This window comes from Panthera pardus, unplaced genomic scaffold (assembly GCF_024362965.1).
Source record: "Panthera pardus isolate Hobbes unplaced genomic scaffold, ASM2436296v1 HiC_scaffold_15, whole genome shotgun sequence".
Taxonomy (NCBI): domain Eukaryota; kingdom Metazoa; phylum Chordata; class Mammalia; order Carnivora; family Felidae; genus Panthera; species Panthera pardus.
Window position 1 is genome coordinate 70,404,634 of NW_026526710.1, and position 24,586 is coordinate 70,429,219.

A 24,586-nucleotide genomic window follows, 5' to 3' on the forward strand; every position below is an offset into this window, starting at 1 on the left:
CGTGAGCTTAATGCCACTGGTGTGTGCACTTAAAAATTAGCAAAATAGTCCGTTTTATGTGATATATATTTTATCACAATAAAAAATCATTTGTGAGACTACTGGAGAAATTGGAACACTGACTGGATATTTGATGACATTAAGCAATTGCTATGGTTGTACTTTAAGTGTTCTTGTCTTTTAGAGACACGTATTGAAACATTTGCGGGTTAAATGGTATGGTGGCTATCATTTGCCTTAAATTAATCCAGTGGTGTGGGAGGGGGTATGAATGATACAAGATTCCCCAAGAGTTGATGATTATTATAACTGCATGATGAATATAAGGGATTTATTGTATATTTGATATGTTCCATAATACAATGTTTTTTAAAAATGCCTTACCACATAGAGTTTACCATTTGTCTGTGGTAAAACAAACAAATAAATAAGCAAAATATACATTATAAGGTAATGAGTGTTATGGAGAAAAAAAAATAAGCCAAGATTATTGGAGGAAATGCAAGCTGGAAATATAGATTTGCAAACTTTCATGCTAAATGGAGTAAGTCAGAGAACAACAAATAGTGCATGATTTCATTTATATGTGGAATCGAATAAACAAAACAAACAAAATAAAACTGATAAAGAATGGAGGAGAGGGAGTCTGGGGGTAGGTGTAGGGGGTGAAGGAGGTCAGTAGGCACAGATTTCCAGTTATGAGATCAATAAGTCATGGGGCTATAATGCACAGCATCGTGCATATTTGAAAGGTGCCAAGAGAGTAAATCTTAAAAGTTCTCATCACCAGGAAAAAAGAATTCTGTAATTATGTATGGTGACAGATAGTAACTAGACTTATTGTAGTAATCATTTCTCAACGTATATAAATATCAAATAATTATGCTGTACACCTGAAGCTAATATAATATCATATGCCAACTATACCTCATAAATACATACATACATACATACATACATACATGAAATACTAAAAATATTTCAGAAATTTTCAGCATATTTAAAGCCAGGAGACTAGTTGAGTTCATCTACGGAATGAGCATAGCTAAAAAATAGTAGTCTGAGTTGTGGGTCCTGGGACCCTTCATGGTTGATGGTTTAGGGAGCTGAGTAGAATCTAGGAAAAAACTGGGTTCTCTGGAAAGGTATAAGCAAAAGCCTGGTTACAGTGGGTTCTGGGGAGAATTGGAGACATGAAGAATAGGCAACTTTTTCAAATATACGACACCATATTGTTAACTGCATTGTATTGTACACTTAAAAGTTGCTGAGAGTTGATCTGAAGCATTCTCACCCCAAAAATAATTGGGGATATTAACTACGTTAACTATGTGCGGTGACGGATGTGTTAATTATCTTGATCTTGGTAATCATTCTACAATGCATATGTACATCAAATCATCACATTTTACACTTTAAATTATACAATTACATTTGTCAATTGTTCCCCGGTAAAGTTTAAAAAAAAGAACAGACAACTCTTTTGAGGAGGTTTTGCTATAAAAGGGAACAGAAACCTGGGGAGGTAGCCGGAGGAGTGTGTAGAGTCAAGAGAAGGATTTTTTTCCAGGGGTGGGAGAGATTAAAGTGTGTTGGTAGGCAGTTGGGAGTGAAATAGCAGACAGCAACGATTCGATGATGCAGGAGAAAAGAATGCCCTTGGGGAGGCAAGGGCAGACAGGGTCTAGTGCGTAAGTACTTCATCCATGGTAACAGGAGGGAGGGTGGATGGTATCACGTTGACACAGAGTCACCAGGTAGTAAGGACATGCAGCTGGCGAAGCTGGGGGAGGAGGTGTGACAGGTATCCATGTGAGTGGAGCAGAAGCATGAAAAGACCCAGGAAATACAGAGGAACTGTCAGGATAATGACTGCACCTCCAACATAAAGTTGTAAGAACTCTTAAGTGGTCTTTAAGAACACCTAAAGCGCTTCGAATAGTGCCTGGCATAATAATAAACACATGGTAAATATTAGTTCTTAATTTTTTATTATAAGGCCCCTCTTCCCAAATTCTCTCCATCTTCAAGAATTGCCACTACTTCCAACGTACAAAGTTGACTGAAGCCCCAAGTCGTCTCCATTGGATACTTCTTGGGATGAAGCCTTGGAGAACAGCTGCGTTATCTCAAAATCAACAGAGCCATCCCTGCCACAGACGTCTCCCTGCGCAAGCCTGCAGAGGAGTCAGCCCTGGAAGGCATCCCCCTGGCAGCAGGCACAGCGATAGAACGCTGTGTCCCACTGAGAGGAGAGACCATTCAGATCAGGTAGCCCCTTGTTGGTAATTAGAGTCCCGGCTTTGGAATTTCACCAGGACCTGTGGTGTAGCACATGGTACAAGTAAGAGATTAAAAACAGCTACGGGGTTGCAGGCTCTGGGGGTTCTGTGCTGTGACCCTCTACAGTGAGCTGCCAGCATGAGAGTGGGTTAACTGATGAAGATGGAGATGACTCATCCGTGTGCAGACAGGAGCAGGTGGCTGGGGAGACACTGGGTACGAAGGTGGGAAGTACTGAGCCAGGAGTCCTAAGGCTTGGGGTGAAATCTTGGCTCTGCCACATGAACTATGTTACCTTGAACTATTCAGGTTCCTTTTGTGTAAATAGAAGTGGTGATGATGATGATGATGATGATGATGATGATGATGATGATGGTGATGATGATGATGATGGTGGTGATGGTGATGATGATGATGATGATGATGATAGCTTTACTCCGATTCCAGTGAAACACAATCCCTGCCATTCTGAAGTGCATGCTCCAGAAAGAAGAGAGATGGGAAGGAGCAAGACACTCTTATCAGCTGTCTTCTGCTTGCACCTCCAGAGTCACACTCCACTCCACTCCACTCTGCTCCGTGTCCTGGGACATGGACCTAGATCTGAGCTGCATCGATGAGCTTCCTTGCTTTCCAGTGTTAGGTTCAGCTAACCCAAGACCCCACCTGCAGGGACACCTGGGTGGCTAAGTCGGTTGAGCATCAGACTCTTGATTTTGGCCAAGGTCATGATCCCAAGGTCAGAGGATCAAGTCCTGCGTCAAGTTCCGTGCTGAGCATCGAGCCTGCTTAAGATCATCTCTCTCTCTCCCTCTGCCCCCCTCCCCCACTCATGGTCTCTCTAAAATAAAATAAAATAAAATAAAATAAAATAAAATAAAATAGACCCCAGGTGGAGATCAAAGACTGGAAGAAGTGTGAGGTCATGCATCTAGTTGCCACAGGCTGGCTGCATCCCTCTTCTAAAGGCCACAGCTCATATAGGCTGTCCCCCTCATCACTTACCCTGTCCAAGTTCTTATTTTCTTGCCCTTCTGGGGGGTGGGTAAGAGCTCCTCACTGTCATTAGTCCCATGATGCTTCATCATCCCTTACTGGCCCCTGTAAGCCCTGCCTACACCCTTATTAAACTTTTTCTTATGCCCATTTTGGTGGTGTCTACGATTTCCTCCAAAGATCTTTCTTGAGTTCTCTTTGCTAGTAAGTACTAGACTCTTTTTTTTTCCAGACTCTAATTTCGTCTCTTAACTGAATGCAGAAATAATTGACAAACACTTGAATCATACTTATTGGGCAGTTAATGCATACCAGGTTTCACTTAGGTTACAAAAAGAAGAAAAAAAAAGTACCACTTCACTGCAAAGGACCTAAAAATCTCACTTAAAAAGTCAAGGCATATGTACATCAAAAAGCACAAAATGTGCGTGTACAAACATGCTTGATGAGTCTTTCCCTCCTAACTAGATGGAGAAAGCTGAGTTTCAGTTGCTGAGTCCCTGGGCCACTTGCCCACCCTCGTCCCCTACAAACAAGGTCCCCACCGCACCAGGAGGCATCATAGGGAAACTACAGGATGCAAGTTGTCAGATTTCCTATTGTAGAACATATTCTATCAAATCTCCAGTTTATTCATCTATATCCCTAACAGGTCAGTGAGCTCTGTGAGGAAAGAAATCCTATTCATCTTGTCGACCATTCTCTTCTTATCTGAACCACTGTGGGGGGCTCCTAGCTGTCTTCCCTACTTAACCCTTGCCCCTCATCCCAATAGCCATTCTTCACACGGTATCAGGAGTGGTTTCCAAAACTGTAAATCTAACCCTACTGCTCCACTGCTTAAGACCTTCCAAGGACTTCCCACTGCAACCAGGATAAAGTCCAACCCGACATGCTACAAGGGCCTATGGGATCTGGAGCCAGCCTCCTTCTCACCATACTCCCACACTAATCTTTCTGTACCTCACACATGCCAGGTTAAGTCCAACTCTTGGGCCACTGACTTGCTGTCCCCTCTTCCTGCACCATCTGGTTGGCTCCTTGTTCTCTTCTAGGCCTCAGCTCAAAAGTCACATCCTCTCTCACACTTCCTTTTACAGTTTATACATAGCAGTCAGCACCATATGAAATAATTTTGTTCACTTATCATCTGTCACTTCCACAGTATCATGAGAGTGGGACCTTCTCTATCTCATTCATGTCCAGATCCCCAGAGCAGGCAACACTGCTTGGGCACACAGTATGTTCTTGCTAAATATTTAGCGAACAAAGGCATAGTATTCAGGTGAACTCAGAGATGTTCGGGAGGAATATATTAGAAACAGAGAGAAGTTCCTTAAGCAATAGTAAAAGAGAAATAAACAAACTGACTCCTTATGTTGTTTTAGCAAGTAACTGACAAGAGCTGCAGGAAAGAAAGGAAGAGCTGGGTCCCCATGCAGGGAAGGTGTTGGGGACTATATCCCTGGAAACCTTATAAGGCTGGAAAACTGTCCTTCACATAGACTGACAGGGGGTAGGGAGCCATGCAAAGCCACCTCACTCTTTTATACCCTCTTCCACATTGTCTTCTTTCTCTCCTCCCACCTTTCCTTCATCTCCTCTCATTCGGTACCAAAAAATTGCCCTCATCTAGCACTATCAGAAAAAAGTCTCTCTTCAAGAGGTCCAGAGTCATTAGACCAGGGACCAGATTTTATTTTAATAATCAGAATTTAAACAATGTGGTATGGGCACTATGTCAGTTAGGATGCCTTTGGCCAAATTAAATCCAAACTCAACTGGTTTAAACATTAAGGAAGATTTATTTTCTTTCATAGCTAGCGGTCATGGTAAAGGGATGCTGTAATATCAGTTAGATCAATTCCTTGTGAAATCCTCAAGGACCCAGTACCTTCTGCCCTTCTCCCTTATCATCTACAGTATTAGTTTTGTCCTTAGCTGTCTCCCCTCATGGTCCCAAGATGGCTGCCACCATTCTAAACCTCACAACAATATTCAGGGAAGGAGAGCAACTACTCTTCCTTAGGCATCATTTTAAATTTGAGGTAATAGTCTTCCTCAAAAACCCTCCCAGGCACTTCCCTTCATGTCTCATTGGCCAGAAGGAGCCCATACTCCCCTTAAAGCAGAATGCGGCAAGAAAACATAATTACCATTTCTGCTCAAGAGCAAAAGATAAGTGTTGGAGAGTTTGCCAACAGAGTCAGCTTTGGTACCCAGTCAGGAGTCTCACTCTGTTCTGAGGTAGTAGGTAGAAGGTACAAAGTTACCCAAATTTCAATGTAATAATCATTGTGAAATTTGGTATGTGAAAAGATGGTTTAGCCCTAAATTTCAAAATAATAGGGAACTATGTAATTGATGAAAGCAGAGAGAGCCTAATTCTAATTCTTTTGTGGAGAGTGGGGGATAGTAGGGAATGGAAAGGGAACTGGGATGCTTTCTCAGAGGAGATGCCAATAATTAAGCCAACATATCTTGACATTACTATATACCTGGCCCTATGCTAAGTGCATTGCATAATTAACTAATTTTTATCCCTTGAATAGCCCTCTGACATAGTTACTACTCTTTCCTATTTTAAGATAAAGAAACTGAGGCACGGCGAAATTAAGTAGATTTTCCCAGATCACCAATTTAGCTAACTGATTCCTGGATTCAAGCCCAGGCAGGCCAACCCCAGACCCATTCTTTTATTTAATCCCTGGGCTATTCTTCCTCTCTAATCTTGCCAAAAAGCTTTTCAAAAGGACAAATACAAGTTTTAAACCCAGATGGTTTAACTAGAGGTAGGAAGTCTAGGCAGAAGGAACAAGTAAACCTGCTAGAAAGTTATTACCTGGTTCAAGCAGGAGGTAGTTAAGACCTAGTTAAATGGTCCTAAATACAAAAAAAAAAAAAAAGAGGCAAAATTGAGGCAAATTGAAAAGTATGTTATTTTCAAAGGAAGAAATACTAGTACTGACATTGATACAATTGCTTGCGGGTGGGTGTCGTCAGAATAGTCTCATGCCAGCAACCTTAAGAAAAATTGAATTTCTATAAAGGATTCACAAAACTTGGAACTGAATTTAGAAAGCTATTCAGTGTCGAAGCAAGTTGCATCACAAAATCAGACTGATAGTTCCTCCAAATCTGCCATTAATGTTCTCTATGTTGTCTCTCCACATTCCAAGGGAACTGCGAGCCTTCCTCCCTGGTTACCATATGAGTAACTGGCCAATGGATGGATGGACCCACTCCTGGTCCAGTCAGTGCCCCGGGCACAGCCTAGCACTCTTTCTCCACCAGAGGCCATGGGCAAGGCAGTGTCAGCCAAATGGGGAGACCATGATATAGGTCTGGGTAAAGGAGAAAGATGATCCAAAGGAGAAAGATGATCCAGGACTGGAAGGATGAGGCTGTTGGAAGCAGTGATGTGGGTAGCAAGCATTTTAAAGAGCTATTTTGTAGAAGGAAGGAAGATGTGCTTAGTGTTGAGCCGGTTTGGTTTAAGAAGATGGTGGCACGTCCAAGAGATGGCATTAGAGGGGCAAGACTTGAATGCAAGTCCGAACTGCATACCCAGATCTGAGATTCAGTCAAGTAGGTCCATTCATCAAGCTAGTGAGCATGTGTCTGTCCTAGGTTCTAGAATGGTCCTGGGTTCTAGAATTGTAGCAGTGACTGGAAGAAAGGCTCTGCTCTTACATGGCTTATGTTCTAACATCCAAGCCCTTGCAAATAAATGACCCCTTGCACAACCTTCCCACACGCTATTCCTCTGAACCCTATGTAACCATGCAGAGAAAAGAGTAAAGTCAAAGTCATGTAAGTTGGGAAGACAAAACAAAGAAGGTGAAGAAGAAAATAAGAAAATAAAAGGGTGTCACTAGAGAAGAAGAGGAAACCAGGAGAGTGTCATTTCATTAAAACCAGAAAGGAGTGAGTTTAAACAAGAAATTAATGTCCAATTGGTCCAGGCTAGTAGTGAAGAAAAAAACCACTGAATTTGACATGAGCATTGCCATTGGTCAGCTTCTAACAATGGTTTTTGATCCTAACTGTGCATCAGAATCACCTGAAGAGCTTTAAGACACACGGATGCCTGGGAACTACCTGCAAAATCCTGATTTAATTGGTTTGGGGTGAACCTGGACCCCGGAATTAATTTTCCGTTGTTCAGGTGACTGAAATAAACAGGTAGAGGTGAGAAACATTGCTTTAAATAAAGCAATATCAGCAGTAGAAGCTAGATTGCAGAGGGAAAAAAAAGAGGGTAGAGGAACTAGCAGTCTTAACATCAGACATGGATGTTTAGCTTCAGTCTCCTCCTGCCTGTCTGTGTGATTTAACCTCCTTGTGTCTTATCTGTGAAATCAGGATAGAAATACTTGCTGTGCCCAACTCACAGTTTCCTTGGGAGGTCAAGATGGGATAATAGATGTGAGAGTACTTTGAAAAAAGATTGAAGTGCTATAAAAATGTAAGATTTATATGGTTGTCAGTTTTTTCCCCAAAGATGGCCCTAAAGATAGTGATTATCAACTATAAAGACCTACGTGGAACCAGCATCCCTTTCCACTGAGCTCACAAAGAAAGCATCCTTTGATAAGTGCTCACAGCCACTATCTAAAGGTCTGAGGCTGTTTGCAACTCTCACTTTTGCACAGCTAGCCTTGCACAGGACCTATAATAGATGCAGTTTCCACAGTCTTGCAAATCCTACCTAATATTGCTAAATCACACAGCCAGCCAACATAAAACTCAAGAGTTAAGCATGCTGCTGTAGAGATTAAAAAGTAAGTTTAATGTTATAAGGTTTCCATTTAGTTGTCAATCCTACTTGTTAAAGAGAATGGGGAAGGCAGAGGAGAGGTGGAGAGACATCTGTGCTAGCAGGCAATGCTGCAGGATCAGAAAAGCCTAATTCCCCTGGCAGATGGGGAAAGATTATCCAAGAGCTGAGCCAAAACCAACAGCAGAATTCAGTGACCACCTTGGGGTCTACTTCAGGTCCTGAATATGCCTATCTCTATGGGATGTCATGTCTGGTCTCCAAGAAATGAAGCAACACTCTCCATCTTCCACTCTCTGACTGCCCTTGAGGTAGCACCGGCCCCGGGGGGAGCAGCGATACCTCTTTGTGGTGACTAACGTCCAACAGGGGGACTTTCTTTAATCACAGATGACAGACGTGAAGAGCGGTTTTATAATATGCTTTCTACTCGCTTTCGCTTGACATTTTCCTTGAGTAAAAATGCAAGAAATATAATTCTTTGTCAAGGAAACAGCATACATAATGTTGAGGGCTTTTTTTTTCTACTAAGCAAGTTGAACTCAGAGCAAGAACAAAAAGATAGGCAAACTCCTACCTAGGAATTAAGCCAGGTGTCGGGTAGCTCGTGCAGGCATCAGAGACAGCCTGCGAAAGATCAGTTACCTTGCTCTCGCCTCTAAGCCTGCTCTGGCTCCTTCTACTCCAGATGCTATTAGGGAGAAGGTGCTAATTACATTCTTGATCCTCTTGCAACTCCTCAGAGATACTCTCCGCCAACCTCCTTCACCTGCAGATCGTCTTACTTCAAAACTGCCTTCCTGAAAACAAAAGTACAGACACCCAAAGCCAGACGTTCCTTCATGTTACACCACCCCCAACAGAACTTAAACCCTTTCGCAAGTAAAACTCTAAAACTACAGAACAACATAGAATTTTGAAACAAAGAGATAAGAGATTCTTTGCAGGTTTCTATTGATCGTCTCATCCATTGAGAAGTCACTTCCCTTGTAGTCAAACGTTCTGGTAAAAACCTAACCGTGAGGAGAAAGGGGCACAAAAGCCAAAATGGGTACCACATCCTTGGCTCTTTTTAAAATGAGAAATATCCACTACAAAGTAAAATTTTTCATGTCCCAGTGCACAAACCCTAAGCTTCTAGCATGGGAGGCAACAAGGTTTGGTGAAAAGGGGCATAACCATCCAGTCATTCAGTCCTATATTAAAATCCCATTTAAAAAAAAAAAAGCTGCTGTGAACTTGGCCAAGTTATTTAACCTCTCAGAGTCGCTCTTTCCCATAACTATGGAAAAAAATAAAAATGCTATCACATAGCATCACTATAAACATGACTTGATATAGAACATACAGGTCCGTAATATAAAACATGTTGTAGCTCAGTCTCCTCCCCCACTGCCCCTACTGAGACTGGATTTTTCAATATCGAGAAGTCCAGCAACCTCTTATCTCTGTGAATTTCCTATGAACATAAAATAAGAAATCTCAGCTAGGGGTGTGTGCTTATAATTGGGACTAGGGGTCCAGAACTGAGAGAGGAGGGTACTTAGAAATCCATCCATCAACAATCCCTACCATTTCCTCTGTGGAAGCCGCACCTACCAATAAATCAGCAAATGGTAGTGCATTTTTAATAATTACAAGGAAATTTTTACCAGCTTTTGTTATAATAACGTACAAACAAAACAGTGTTTTTTTCTCCTGCTCTCAAAGATGGGCTGTTGACAATTACAGTTTTAGAAGCATAAGGAACAAAAACTGCCCCAAAACTCAAGATGAAGACTAAAATTAGATTTCTTTTTAAAACACCTCCCCTAATGGTATGCCAGTAATGTTATTGTGGCGGCTCTAACCGTGGGTGATTTCTTATACCCACAGTGAGTGCAATAAAAAGACACAATAGACATAAGAATAGCTTAAAAGTTAACTGTAAGATTATTTTTCAAGTAGCTTCTCAAGTATAATACCTGAGCTTCTAGAAGAGGTAATCGCTGAAAACATTTAAAAGGTGGAAATTCTATGCAAGGACCCAGGAGATTAACACAATTGAACATAATAGCTCCTTCCAAACCATTTCCTAGGGACTGGATCACAAATAGTCTTAAGACGGCTTTCCAAATATATTTTATTTATTCAATGAAGAAAGGGCTATTTGAAGTTCTTATATTCCTTTCACATAGAGCCGCTTCACTGAGCTTTAAGAGAAGCATTCGTCTGTAGGCGCAAAATGAGTAATTCCTCAGCTTCTAGAAAAGGTAATCATTGCAAACATCTGAAATGTTAAAATTTTATGCAAAATGTCTTTTGTAAAATGCAGACAAAAGCCATGAAATAAATATCATTTTAAACTGGTCTCAGCATTTACGTTTAAAAATTAATACTCACATGCTTTTGAATGCATAGAGCATCTCCGGATGGCAACAGTGGCTGTCTCTAAGGAGATAAGGTGGGAGGAGGGAGTTTTACTGTTCCCACTGCATCCCTCGTGTGCTTTATATTTTGTACTATGTTCATGTATTAATATCAGTCTAGCTTGATCTAACTACTTAACCTCATTAAACATGGTCTCTTCAATAGGTAATTTAACTCATCTACCCTAGTTGAGGTATATCATCTTTCTCTGCAATCAGTACCAGAGACCAACCTTCTCCCTACTCTGGACTTCGGGTATTCTGTACAGCAGAGAAGTTCCCTGCCTTCTTTCCAAACTGAGCATTAGTTGTGCTGATTGGTGTGCTGGCACTAAAGGATACAATGAAAGTAAGATGCTGTCTCCTGGCTAATCCCACAGGATGGCTGGCACTCTGTCCCCAGGCTCCAACCTTACCCAACCTTCCTCCAGCCCCAGAGTAGCCACTGGTCCTCAGATGAATCATTCGGGTTGTTTCCTTGTTGCTCTGGCACTGCACCTTTATGATTAAATGGCTTTTTCAAAGAGGCTACGTACTCTCTTCCTTAGTAACCCTGAGATACAATGGCCAAGAGAGAGAGAGTTAAAACCCTTCTTCCTCTGAGCTCTGGAATACCAATAGAGTCCAATCTTCTTCTGGAACACACTAGTTGTGTGACCTTAGCAAGTTATTAACCTCTCTGGGCCTCAGTTTCTTCATTCTCTGTCCATCCTCATAGGGATGGAATAGAGATTAAATGAGATCAGTTGTTAAAATGCCAAGGTAATACCCAAAACATAGTAGGTGTGCAAAAAATGCTATATGACATCATTTCCCTCCCCCTTCTTCTCCTCCCCCTCCTCATCAGTATTAACTGATTCTCACTCTCAAAGAATGATGCTTTCAGATTTCCCAGGGCTGCACACATTTCCAACTCTGTCTCAGGAACCACTTCCAAGCAGTTTGGAATAGTGGGTAGGGTGGGCTTTAGAGTCAAAGAGGATTTGTCTTGAGCAAGATCATGTCCACCAGTTTCTTCAACTATGCAGTGAAAATAATTATACCTTCCTCTCCAGATCTGGGTGAAGATTACAGATTAGGTATAAAAGACTCCTGGTACATAAGAAGTGCTCTCTACATCTTGGCTGTTTTCACTTTACTCCAAGTGGGCTTATCTATTCGCTGGCCCCGACATGCCTTTCCCTCTTCTTCCTCCACGTCTCTGTTCAGCCTGGTTGGCCCTGCCCTGCCCTCTCCTGCCATCTCCACCTCTGGAAATCCCCATGCATCTTTCTAGTCTCAGTTCCATCTGAGGGCTTTTGAGAAGCTTTCTTTGACTACAGTGGCTTTCCCACCCCTGAGCTCATAAAGTATTTATCTTTTAAGGGAAAATAAGAGGTAGAAACCTCCAGAGTCCCCAAGTCTTTCCCCTGTGGCCACTGTTAGACCCACTAGGAACTAAGAAGTCAAGCAATAATGTGCAGAAAGAACTCCGGTCACATGTGGCCCAAGAGCAGTTTCCCAGTGGACTGTCCCCGAGCTCCCTGGACTATGATCTCCATGTCATCCAGGAGGGGTCACTTGCCCTTCCAAAAGTCAACTCCCTGGTGCCTTACTCAGGAGTGAGTGTCTCATAACAGAAAATGGTCAATTGGTTCATTGATAAATTAAGGCACACTGGTGCTTCTGGCACGTGGACAGAATATATCAGCTGATGTCCACATGAGCAGCTGCTGTTCCCATCTCCCCATGGGCCTGCCTCCAGCTGCTCCTGCACTAGTCAGTGCAAATTAGATTGAGCCATTTCTCTCTTAAACGCTGGGCAGTTGTGAGTGGAGCTGCCAAGGACACGGCCAACTCCTTAGCACGTCATCCAGTCTGGCCCTCACTCCCTTTCTGGGCTCTTCTTTTGTGGCAGTCACCTCACATCTCTTGTTGTTAGTCAAGCCCACCATAATTAATCTTCCCTACCTCCTCCTCACCCCTCTACTTGGAATGTCCTTTTTTAACCTCTTTACCTAATGCATCATACTCATACTTTAAAGCCCAGCTCAGATGTTGCCCTCCACGAAGAACCCTGACAACCTGTCACAGTTTATTCTCCGCCTCTCCCATCAGCCCTCTGTTGTCGAGCTGTCCGTAGTACTGGCAGGAAGCCTACTCCATGGAGCCACCCGAGTGCCCACTCACACGATACTGCCATTATGCCGGCTGATCTCTCTCCCACAAGACCATAAGCATTAGGAGGTCAAGGACGATTTTATAACCCTTTATCTGTCCGGCCAGGTGTCTGATAACCAACACATTTTATTTAATGAATTGATGAAAGAAAACAGAAATAAAGAAATGAATGAAGCTCTTTCTTACAAAAGACATCATCCTTCCCAGGTTTCCCATCCAAAATGCCTGGAAGCTACTCTTGGTAGGTATGAGTTGGTGAGGACCTAGACAGGGCCCCAGAGACATGTTTGCAAAAGGTGCATACTCACGGAGGTAGGAGAGGGAAATACTTGTGTCCAAAATAACAGCTCCCCTAGGAAACAGAAGTCAAGGAGGTCTTTCATTTCTGTATTTCTTGTTTTCACCCTCCTGTTCTCCCAGATAGATCTCATTTCTAATGAAATTTGTTAGGTGATAGTCTACAAATGTCCTCATTATTTTTTTAATTTATTTTTATTTTTTTTTATGTTTATTTATTTTTGAGACAGAGAGAGACAGAGCATGAATGGGGGAGGGGCAGAGAGAGAGGGAGACACAGAATCGGAAGCAGGCTCCAGGCTCCGAGCCATCAGCCCAGAGCCTGACGCGAGGCTCGAACTCACGAACGGTGAGATCGCGACCTGAGCTGAAGTCGGACGCTCAACCGACTGGGCCACCCAGGCGCCCCTTTTTTTAATTTATTAAGTAGCTATCATCCCAGGCTTGAAAAAAATCCCATATCTAGTACTGTAGTCACTCTGTGAAGCACCATCCCCAGAAATTTTCCCGCTGGTAATTGTCATTTCCACCTCTAGGCCTGGCACAGGATTCCCGCCTGCTGGTTTCTTTTCTGGCTAAGTTGGTTCCTTTACATCATATGACTTTCAGTGACCCATATGCAATCTGGGGATCATCCTCCTAGGACTTCCTTCAGAAAGTTCACAAAGGTATGCTAAACATAAGCAATATATCAATTTTTAAATCCAGGTGGAATGAGTCTGTATCATATGTCCCAGGAAAGCCTCTTATGTTCTCTTATAAAGAAAACCAAAGAGCTTCTTGATCCTTGCCATTTTCTGTAGGAAAATGCCTCACCAAGTACATCCCTTCCCATGCACTCTGTAGTGGGTCGTTTATGGGGCCAGAGAAAGACACTGAAAACTTGTCCAAGCTGTTCAGCTCATATTTATTGACAGCTTAACAAAGACCCAGAGCTCTGCCAAGGCCTTTACATGTCTTGTGTAATCTTCCCCCAATTCCTGGTTCTGCAGGTGAGGATCCTGGGACACAGAGAGGCTGATAATTTACCCAAGGTCACAGAGCTGTGGGTGCCAGAGTAAGCTTTTGAAGTCAGGTCTGCTGGCTTCAGAGCCTGAAAGTGTAACCATTACTCTGAGCTCTGTAGCATGTTCCCCTGACTCCGTGTTCAAGAAGAGTTTTTCCAACATGTGTAATTCCTAGATAGCTCTCTAAGACACGATCTTACTCCTTTTGACATTTTACGCTATATTCATATGGTCTTCTCTTTAAAAGAAACTATAGTAATTATTCAAAAAATATCATTCCAGTATTCATCATATAGATGTGCAGGCCTTTCTCACATTTTTTAAATAATGTAAGCCCCATGAGAAAAAGAAGATTATTTGTGTCTTCTTGGCCCACATTTTTAGATTTTGGTATAAAATGTCTTCGGTGGGTACAAACTGAACAACTCCCCTTGTCATTCACTGGAAACAGACACTTGCATTCTGCGTGCCTCTGTCCACAACCAGACAGAGATGTTTTTCCAAGGGACCTCACTCAGTTCTCAAACATTTATTAAGCATACCCTCTACATGGGACAATTGCCAGACAGTATGTGCAAACAGCGGGGAAGAAGACATGGCCCCTGGCTCTGCAGGAGTTAACAGTCCAGGGGTTCACCCCTGTAAGGAATGTGAGGTCCACAGACAGACGTATCATCAGGCCCACCGAAGTCCATAAGGCAAGAAGTTCAGGAGAGAAAGAAATCATAAAAACTTCGGAAAGTGTCAATTTGCTTTATTGGAAAAGGTTCTCGGAGGACAATTTCTCACCTCCAGCTTCTTTCATTAGTGCTCATTGGCCAGTCCAATAAGCTGGGAGGACCAGTCCAAGGGTGAGACTAGGGTGGAAGAAGCCACAAGTTGATTGCAAAGAACAGAGCTAAAGAAATAGGCAGGTTGCCACTGAGTGTCCAGCAGCCTCACTGAAAATGGATTAATTTTTATGTCCAATGAATGTTATAACGGGCAACATATGAATATTCTAAAATAAATGGAAGGTCATGCAATATAAAACGTTAGGCAGTGAGCTTTCCTTCCACCCTCAGAGGCAGCCACTCTTACCTGGTTCTTGGACTCCTTCAAAGGTGAGTTCCATGTATTTATAAAGTAGTTTGTAAATGCTTCTGGACCAAGCAGGACTAAGTTAGGTGGCCCATCCCCAAGACCTGGCCCCAGGGATGGATCAGGAAAGTGGGCAATGAAGAGTTAAATCAGGCGGAATTGCTCCTGGGGGAACACAGCCTAGCTGACCACCTGCCATGTGCTGAGACACTGACAGGGAGGGAGAAACCAGCCCCCCCCCCCCCCCCCCACAGCTCACCTCACCGCTGTGCTAGGCACTGCCCACCTTTCAGAGAGAAGCAATGTATGCGGTGGGCAAAGGAAGCGGATAGGGGAGAGGTTCTGGAAATTTCTAGGGAGGTTTTAAGCACTCACAAGCCAAACTGGGCCAGCTGCTCTCAGGGCTTCTTTGCGGGGGCGCTGGGGTGCTAGGACGCATGCTACCCCGTGGGGCTCAGGGTGGTGCCTCAGTGGTGAGGAGAGCTTTTAAATGTCTATCTTCCTAAAACTACTCTCCCTGCATCTAGGAGAAGCACGCAGTTGGTGTGTAACCTCCAAGGCAGCAAATCCAGTTGGTTATCACCCTATCCTGCATCATATTTGTAAAGTAATGAACGGTCCGTTTAACCAAGTTTGGGCTTCTGTGTCGCCCCAGCCACCTCCCCGCGCGAACCCTCAGCCGGGAAGCCCACTGACGTGGGCGGCAGCCTTCCAGCCTCAATTCCCCTCCCTCTGCCACCCCTCTTTCCCCCTCCCCTCTCCGGCCCCTCCCCCCGCTTATTTGGGAGATTAGAGTTCATTAATTAAATCCTGTGCTTAGATCGAACTGTAACGTTATTCCAATCACATTTATCTTACAGGCGGCGGAGGAGATGGCAGCCTAGCTGGAAACGCGCGGGGGAGCCTCAGCCGGCGGCCGGGGACGCACAGCGCGGCGCGTTCCATCGCCACGCCGCCGCGCAGGCCCTCCATCTTCCTGCCCAGCCTCCTGGCCCCGCTCGGCCCTGCCTTGGGGGTCGGCTTCTCTCTGGGGCTCCTGCCCTTCCCCACCTCCCGTGCCTCCGCGGCTCCCCTGCCCGGTCCCCCTCCCCCGCCACACACGCTGACACGCGCGGGCGAACACACACACACTCACACACTGACACGCCAGCGAGCTGCTGGCCGCTCAATGGACCGATTTCCCTGCTTCCCTTGATCCCAGCCCAGCCCGGGATGAGAAATTGCAAAATGGCCCGGGTCGCCAGTGTGCTGGGACTGGTCATGCTCAGCGTCGCCCTGCTGATTTTATCGCTCATCAGCTACGTGTCCCTGAAAAAGGAGAACATCTTCACCACTCCCAAGTACGCCAACCCGGGGGCGCCCCGAATGTACATGTTCCACGCGGGATTCCGGTGAGTGCGGGCCTCTCTCTATTTGAGCGCCCTCGGGTATCTGGTTTATTGGGGGGGGGGGGGGGGGGGAGATGACAGGGGGGTGTTTTGGCTTCTCCGAGACACTTTGGGCAAGATGACTGCGTGGTCCTTCCACTCCTCTTTCTGATTCTCCCTTCCCCCTTCCTTTATTTATTTGAACCCGAAGCCCCTAAAAGCCGTTGTCCTAATCAATGTGATTGCATTTCTCGTATTCTTCCTCTGCATCCCTTCCCCCATTTCAAAAATGGGGGGAGGGTTTAAGGAGAATGATGATGGAGGGAGAGGCAATGAGTGTGTGTGGGAGGGGGCGGTGAACCGGGAGATGGATGTGCGTGAGGTGAGCGCCTTCCCGGTGCGGCGTCCGCAGACTCCGCGGCCGGGCTCCGGGCGGTCCAGGGCGATTTAATGGCGCAGGCGCCGGACTCCCCGAGCGCTGTGCTCACTCCTCTCCGTCACGCCCCACCCCATCAAATGATGCGCGGGTCTGTTCTGAAGCCCCTGGGGTATTTTACCTCGATCCTTTCCCTACTGCTGCCACCACCGCCCCCCGCCCCCCTTTCCGGGATTTCTGCAATTCCTCCGCCCTCTGCGGGAAGCGAGCCTCCTAAGGGCCGCCTACCCTCGCCCCTGGTCCAAGTCGCCGCCGGGCGAGAGGGCTGGACAGGGAAGGGGCCAGGCGCAGCTTGGCGCAGCTCCTCGGGAACCCCTGCCTCTACCTGTGACCCTCAGGGGCTCTTCCAGGAGGACCTCCCGAGGGCCAGGTGGCAAATACAAACTGCAAGCTGTGGTCCAAGCGGGCCAGAGGTGCGGAACCTAGAGAAGCCCCACCTGGGCAGAAGAGTGGAGCTGCCCTGCGGCCTCCGGGGTCCCCAGTTAGGGGACAGGGAGTGAAATCAGACTCGGCTCGGGAAGTAAGAGGTTAAGGCAGGAGCCACCCCCAGTCTTCCCCTGGGACTCCGGTTTCCTCTGCCCTTTCTCCAAAAATCAATTCACCCGGACAGCCGGGGCGTCGCGGGTCGGAATAGCGGAGGCGCGGCCGCTGTCCGCGGTGCTGACTCCTTGGTCCTCACGGCGCGTCTGGCTCCAGCAGTGCGCCGGGCTCCCGCCCTGCTCTCCGCGAGACGGCCATTTTATGGTCTCTCCCGCACCCGGAGGGATGGACAATGGAGGCGGATTTCCCTACTTTTCCTTCTTCCCCCCGGGTGTGTGTGGGAGCAGGGAGTGGGCCAAATGAGAGGGGCTCTGGGGCGGGATGGAGCCAGTGCGTGTGCCAGGTGCACCCCTCACCCCACACGCGCGCGCCGCCCCCAGCCGCCTGGACTTTAATGGCTACGTTGGCTTCCCCCAGCTGAGGCCAGCACGTTTGTCTGTGTACTCATGCTCCTCTCCAGGTCACAATTTGCGCTGAAGTTTCTAGATCCGTCATTTGTGCCCATTACGAATTCTCTGACCCACGAACTCCAAGAGAAACCTTCTAAGTGGACATTTAATCGGACAGCGTTTTTACATCAAAGGTAGGATAGGGGGAAAAGATCCGAAAGGTGTTTTTGAATTCTGGAGTTCAAACAAAACAAAACAAAACAAAACAAAATACTCCAAAACAACAAAAATCTGTCCCCCACCGGAGGTGTTATTTGCATTGTCTTCTAGGCCTGACTGCACAAAGGCTGATTGGTAACTCTTTTTTATGTATGTAGTGCCCTCTCATAAAAAAAAGAAAACATCAAGAAGACCAATTTGAATGGGAGGGAAAAAGATATTTCCAATATGCTCCCTAACTTGGGCTTAATTGAGCACAATGATTTATAGTTAACATGCATGGGTAACACTGCCAAAGCCATCTACTAAAAAAAAACAAAAACAAAAAAAACAAAAACAATTGCATAAAGACCATCTAATAATGTATTTTCATTCTCCCACTGAGAAAAATGTTTAAAAATGAAATAAAATAGAATTGTCTCACACTGAAACACACAGAAAATACCATAATCTGCCCTTATCAATTACTAGTCAAAATCTTGGCCCAAATATATGCAGGTATTTAAGTATGGTTTTGTTCTGGTTTTGCCTATTTGTTTTCATTAAACCTTTACAGCCCTTAATACATTGTAAAAGCTACCCAACATCATTTTTACAGGTTGTTGTCTTGTAACAGCCTGGTTTATACATGAGGGAGTTTGTGTGTGTGTGTGTGTGTGTGTGTGTGTGTGTGTGTGTGTGTGTATGTGCGTGAGGTGGGGAAGAAGGATGAGATTTATTCAAATTTATTATCCTGAGTGATTCTGGTCTACTCTTAGCAACCCCAGTTAAGTCATTACTCCTTCCTTTTTGGTGGGATTATTATGCTACTAAATGGAATGTGAGCCATCTAGTGTATTCATTAGGGGTGTGAATATTTATTTTACAAATGATCATTTTACCACTCATTTAGGGAGCTGTGTTTTGTCATAGCATTTCTAGTTACTGCACCCTTTTTTATTTTGAGTGACAGAATTAAAACCAATTCAGTAGATATCTATGGTGTCATGAAAAGCTGATATAGTCATGTGATTATGAATAAAAATTTTAAAACACTGTTCAATTAGAAATTAGTTCAATGGCAATAATTGATAAATTCTAAACCATAGAAGTACCTTAAAAAAAAACTATTGGGTTTTTAGTCCAATATTAATTTTATAGACAAACCAGAAAACTTTCATGGTAGAACACATTATACCTTCCCCAAGACATATTTCTAACATAGTAAAAATTAACTTCCCACACTGGGCCATGTGACCCAAATGACCAGTCAGAACAATATTTCCTTCTCAAAACTTCCCTCCTTTCAATCCACTTATTAGGTAAACTTTAATTAATTTTCCCAGTATCATTTTAAATTTACTTTACCTTTATAACAGATAAAGACTAGCTTGTAAAGAACAGTATGGGTAACTCTGGAAATTTTAGATTAAAGCATTCAGTTTATGTTGCTTTATATTTTGACAAGTGAAGTGTTTTTTTTTTAAATAAAATTCCAGTTAAAGTGATGATATGCAAAGCATTTAGTTTCAATCCTATTTTTTTAGGCAAAAGACATAGGAAATTTATAATGTGATTTCTTAGAATTAGAGAATCTAGTAGCAAAGTAACATGTTACTGGTCTCTCATAAATATTTTAAATAGCTGAAACTCTAAGAGGAAATACTTCATTTTACTTAAAGCTCAACATGAGAGCAACCTGAAATTAATGCTAAGTATCACCCTTGCCTTGTTTATCCTCTGAATTCTTAGAATGTGCACACATTTTCAGGATTCACGATAGCCTGTTTTTCTAAGGATTAAGTTCCTCCAACTAAATTGTGTTTCTATATAATCAAGTATAAAAATATTCCTGTTTCATTATTCAAAGGACCTTAATGAGATTATCATCTCATTTCTATTAAATACGCAACTACATTCACTATTGTTACCATTTCCATATTTCAATAATAGATAGTATTATACTGACTCGTATCTATTTGGCTCTTATTTGGATACCAGTGACATTTGATATTCCTTGAATGCTGCAGTCCAATAGCAAACAAACAGTACCTGGTTACAAACTCTAAGTCACCAATGTTTGTGAATTAATGTGAGCTCTTTGGAGCCTGTGTAAATTGTCTCCCTGTATTTTCTGACATAGTTTGACCCCCTATGATCATGCCTCCTCCTTGACCAAATACACTTCTCACATAGAGCAGAAAACCAAAGAATGCCAGCTAAAACTGTAAGTGACAACATTTATAAGCCTTGAAGGATTACATCCAGAACTTGATTGAGAAATTAACACCTCTGTAGATTCTCAAGTAGTCTTTCCCGCAATGACCGCAATTATTATGAATGTATAATCTTTCTTAGATACAATGGGCCTACGATTCTTGTCTGAATGAAATGGCAGCATAAGACATAAGATGGAAAATCAATTCTTTTGAATGGGATGCATTTAATGAATTTCTTTTCATTTTAGGCAAGAAATTCTTCAGCATGTCGATGTAATAAAAAATTTTTCTTTGACCAAGAATAGTGTTCGGATCGGACAACTGATGCACTATGATTATTCCAGCCATAAATATGTTTTCTCTATTAGCAATAACTTCCGATCACTGCTTCCAGATGTGTCACCCATTGTGAATAAGCATTTTAATATTTGTGCTGTGGTTGGAAATAGTGGGATCCTGACAGGGAGCCGGTGTGGACAAGAAATAGATAAGTCAGATTTTGTTTTCCGTTGCAATTTTGCCCCTACGGAGGCTTTCCAAAGAGATGTTGGAAGGAAAACCAACCTTACCACCTTCAACCCCAGCATTCTGGAAAAATATTACAACAATCTTTTGACCATTCAGGACCGTAACAACTTTTTCCTGAGTTTAAAAAAGCTCGATGGGGCCATTCTTTGGATCCCTGCATTTTTCTTCCACACTTCAGCAACTGTTACCAGGACATTAGTTGACTTTTTTGTTGAACACAGAGGTCAGTTAAAGGTCCAATTGGCTTGGCCTGGAAATATAATGCAACATGTCAACAGGTGTGTATATTTTATTGCCTTTAAGTCTTACCCCACCAGATGGCAAATCAATATTGTAATCTCTTGGGGGTGGGAGGTATCTGGTTAGTTACTTGTTGTGGTTAGCTTAGAACTTTGAGGCAAACTCTTATGTTTTTGTAATGAAAGAATGAATCATTCTCAGTAATAAGTTCAATCTCCTACTCTCCTACTTCCAGCTGGTAACAAAGTGCTATATGGGGGAGGGGGGGACTGGTGTTTCGTGAGTCTGCCCTCTCTAATCCCTGTCCCCTCCCTTGGTGGTAAGCCTAACAGGCAGTCATGGAAATCATCAAAAATCAAGAATTGTCTTTAATGGAGAGCTATGTCCCAATCATGCCAATGGCTGAATTAGACAAACCAAGTCAAGATGCAATTGACTTAAAATATTCCTTTTGATTTTATATTTGGGTGTTTTGTCAATGTCCAAGATTAGAAAACCACTTAAGGAAAGCATAAATTGCATAACTGGCCTTTAAAATTTGGCATTTCAGTGCCAAAACATGTGAAAGATATTTTATGAGCTTGCTGTTATCCCTCATAATTTGATAGAGAGATTGATCAGAAATGCAATATTTTTGTCTAGTCTGTTGAGTCTTAATGCTGGCTGTACATTAGAATCACCTGGAGAACTTTTAAAACTACTGTTGCCTGGGCTCTACTTCAAGGGATTCTAATGTAATTTATCTGGCAGGGGGAGGGGAAGGGCCCGGTACCTGTTTTTCTTAATAACTCCTAGATGATTCTAATATGCAGTCAAAATTGGGAGCCACTAGTCCAGGGCATTTTATAAAGCAAAATCAGTTGTAGGATTTTTTTTAAATCATCTGAGGAAACTGCCTTAACTCTAATTTCCCCTGAGCAAGTAGCCTCCATGTCCTAACATACTGTCCGGATAGTCCCACAAGTTAAACCGGGTTCTGGGAGGACAGGTAACCAGAGAATTCTAAAGATGTTTATCCCATAGTATATTATTCCCATCCTGTAGTCCTCTGAAGTCTACCAAACTTAATGTCTGTTTAGGTTACCTCTGATAGAAGGAGGAATCATCATCTAATAAAGTAGTATATATCTAACAGGTAGGGTGACACCATAATATATAGTCCAAACTGGAGCTCTGTCTTTAAGAGAAAGAGGGTACTATTAATAACAACAGGATAACAAACAAAAATTGAGACTATCCCAGCTTCCCAAGATGTATGGTCATCTTTTCGAGAGGTTAGGTAGCCCAACTCTTGTTTAAAGATGAGTCAACTGAGGTACAAAGAAAAGGAATTATTTACCACCCAATGTCACTGCCCCAAATGGGCAAAATCAGAATTAGAAGCCATGCCTCCCACCAACCTGTCCTCCTGTGGCCTTTTGACCTCATCATTTTGCTCCTGCCTTACTTGACTTAAGTTCAGCCATACCAAAGGAATCGTCAGAAGTCATTCTAACTCTTTAGTAAGAAAACCAAGACTAAACTGTTACATTTCAACTGGAATGGGGAAAGGTCTGTGAAGCTTTCAAGTAATAAAGAAGGAACTATACGTGCTTAGAAGCTTCAGGAAATTGGCCTGTGTGGCCTACCCTGCCCCTAGCTTTTCAGAAAGGCCACGGAGTTAGCCATAATGCTTCACAGCCACTCAGGCTTGAACCAAACACATTGGTTCAATGAAAACTCAAGGGAAATACAGTCCGTAGAAACCTGATTCATAAACAGTTTAATTTTGCCTACACAGCAAATGATACACACACACACACACACACACACTCCCTAGCAGTCTCGAATATTTGGTAGTATAGGTAGGAAGGCTTCAAACTACTGTTTCAATATGGAAGGAAAAACAGCCATAATTTAGCTTTTTTTTAATTCAGAAAGTGTTTAAATGCTTTTCTTGGGTTCTGGCATGCTAAAGAAGGGAACCCCTAGGAGCCCTTAGGTAGAAAACAAAGGAACAGGGAATATGATTTTTTTTTTACAAGAAGCTACAGAAAAATAAGGCCCCACAATCTCTCCAGACCAAAGAAGAAGCATTTAACCAACCTCTAGATTTGGATAAGAAGGTGACACAGGAGCATAGTCATTCCCATTGCTGCCAGCCTTCTGCAGTGTCACCACTGAGTCAGGGCCACCACTCCTTAGCACAGCCAAGAGGCGGGGCTCGTGTCACGCGATGTATAACCTGTGCGGTCACACAGGAGCTGTGCTCAGGAGGGCTGGCACTGGGTTTAATGCCCTGCTATCGCCCTCTGGAAACTCAGTGATTTTTGAAAGAAGGGCCCGCATTTTCGTCCCATACTGGGTCTCACAAATTATGTAGCCGGTTCTGCCCAGAGGTGTTCTAAAAGATAGATTCAAAGCAAATACTACTTTAAAAAAGGCAAATCCATGTACCAATCCACCTCCTGGCCCAGTCATGTTGACCTATTTGCCTGAAACCAACACTGGCTTCTGAATCCACATGTACTTACTGTTCCACAGGTACTGGAAAAACAAACATTTGTCACCCAAACGGCTGAGCACAGGTATTCTCATGTACACCCTTGCGTCAGCGATGTGTGAAGAGATCCACTTGTATGGATTTTGGCCTTTTGGATTTGACCCCAACACAAGGGAAGATCTTCCATACCATTATTATGACAAAAAAGGGACCAAATTTACCACCAAGTGGCAGGAGTCACACCAGCTGCCTGCCGAGTTTCAGCTGCTGTACCGAATGCATGGGGAAGGGCTCACCAAGCTGACTCTGTCACACTGTGCCTAAGACTCTGAACAGAAAGTGCCAAATGGCCATTTGAAAAGTGCCCCAAATCAAACGGAATAGTCTTCAGCATAGAACCCTAGAGAATTCCTTATAAAGACTGTCTGCCGCTTAAAAGGAAAGATCTCTTCTCTCCCTCTTTTTGCACCTGCTCTCTTAAGAGTCTTGGCAAGACAAACGAATTGAAGCCACATGATGTAAACTTGATTGATAAAGGGAATGTCGCATTGGGAACCATGCTGCTAACAAAATGGTCGGAAGTATTTTAGTGTTTGTATTTTGATAATAAACTGCCTCCCATTTTTTTATGAGGACGGGAGCTGTCATTGCTGCAGCTTTGAGATACAGTCCTCATTGTCACAGGCCTCTGGCCAATTTGGGCAGGATTTCAGTTTTGCCTGGGTGGGATCAGACTCTTCAAAATGGAAACAAAAAAACCATTTGCGTATCTCATCTCTCACTCTCTCTATTTCTCGCTGTTGTTCTCAATCTCTTCCCTACAATCCCTCGCCCCACCACTGTGGAGTTTAATAATTTGCTAGGAATCATATTAAATTAGCTTTGCTTGTATGTGTTGCATCTGTACTTGCTTGATGTGTTCAAGGCTCTGGGTAACTTTGCTGTTTCGTGACAAGCTGACCAAATGATGATGGATCCCCTTATGACTACTTTTATAAGAAATGCCTCTTACAAAGTTCTCACTAGTCCATGCCGTCATTCGACAGCAGAGTGGTCCCTCTGTGCTGAGTGGCATCTTTCACTATCACAAAGAAAATGAATGTCATGGGTGGCACTGCATCTCTTGACACGAATGCTATTGTGGCAGATCATTCTATCGCCACATCTGTGAGGGCA

At 43.5% G+C, this 24,586-nt stretch overlaps 1 protein-coding gene and 1 long non-coding RNA gene across 4 annotated transcripts in view; one reads left to right on the forward strand and one right to left on the reverse strand.

The window, feature by feature from the left end:
• Window positions 1-24,586, reverse strand: part of LOC109275679 (uncharacterized) — a 249,988-nt gene that overhangs the window by 163,950 nt on the left and 61,452 nt on the right. The window contains exon 3 of one of the 2 annotated variants that reach the window (XR_002084311.1): window positions 8,703-8,859. The exons of the other annotated variant lie outside the window; for it this stretch is intronic. This is a non-coding gene — a long non-coding RNA (uncharacterized LOC109275679). Of the gene's footprint in view, window positions 1-8,702; window positions 8,860-24,586 lie in introns of those variants that run through there. 2 annotated transcript variants of the gene reach the window in all.
• On the forward strand, window positions 15,782-24,301 carry ST8SIA3 (ST8 alpha-N-acetyl-neuraminide alpha-2,8-sialyltransferase 3). Of its 2 annotated transcripts, none has more exons than XM_053902763.1 (4): window positions 15,782-16,402; window positions 17,815-17,937; window positions 20,409-20,966; window positions 23,452-24,301. In XM_053902763.1, the coding sequence occupies exons 1-4, from the start codon at window positions 16,224-16,226 to the stop codon at window positions 23,732-23,734; spliced, it is 1,143 nt and encodes a 380-aa protein (XP_053758738.1). In that variant the 5' UTR covers window positions 15,782-16,223; the 3' UTR covers window positions 23,735-24,301. The 2 variants fall into 2 exon arrangements, with proteins under 2 accessions (XP_053758738.1, XP_053758739.1); XM_053902764.1 differs by having other exon boundaries at window positions 16,291-16,402; window positions 17,772-17,937.

What these genes read in the sequence shown, in the direction of transcription:
- ST8SIA3 (XM_053902763.1), top strand. Translation starts at nt 16,224, where the DNA reads ATGAGAAATTGCAAAATGGCCCGGGTCGCCAGTGTGCTGGGACTGGTC. An exon ending in ATGTTCCACGCGGGATTCCG is followed by an intron (nt 16,403 to 17,814) that starts GTGAGTGCGGGC and finishes GCTCCTCTCCAG; the next exon opens with GTCACAATTTGCGCTGAAGT. An exon ending in ACAGCGTTTTTACATCAAAG is followed by an intron (nt 17,938 to 20,408) that starts GTAGGATAGGGG and finishes TTTTCATTTTAG; the next exon opens with GCAAGAAATTCTTCAGCATG.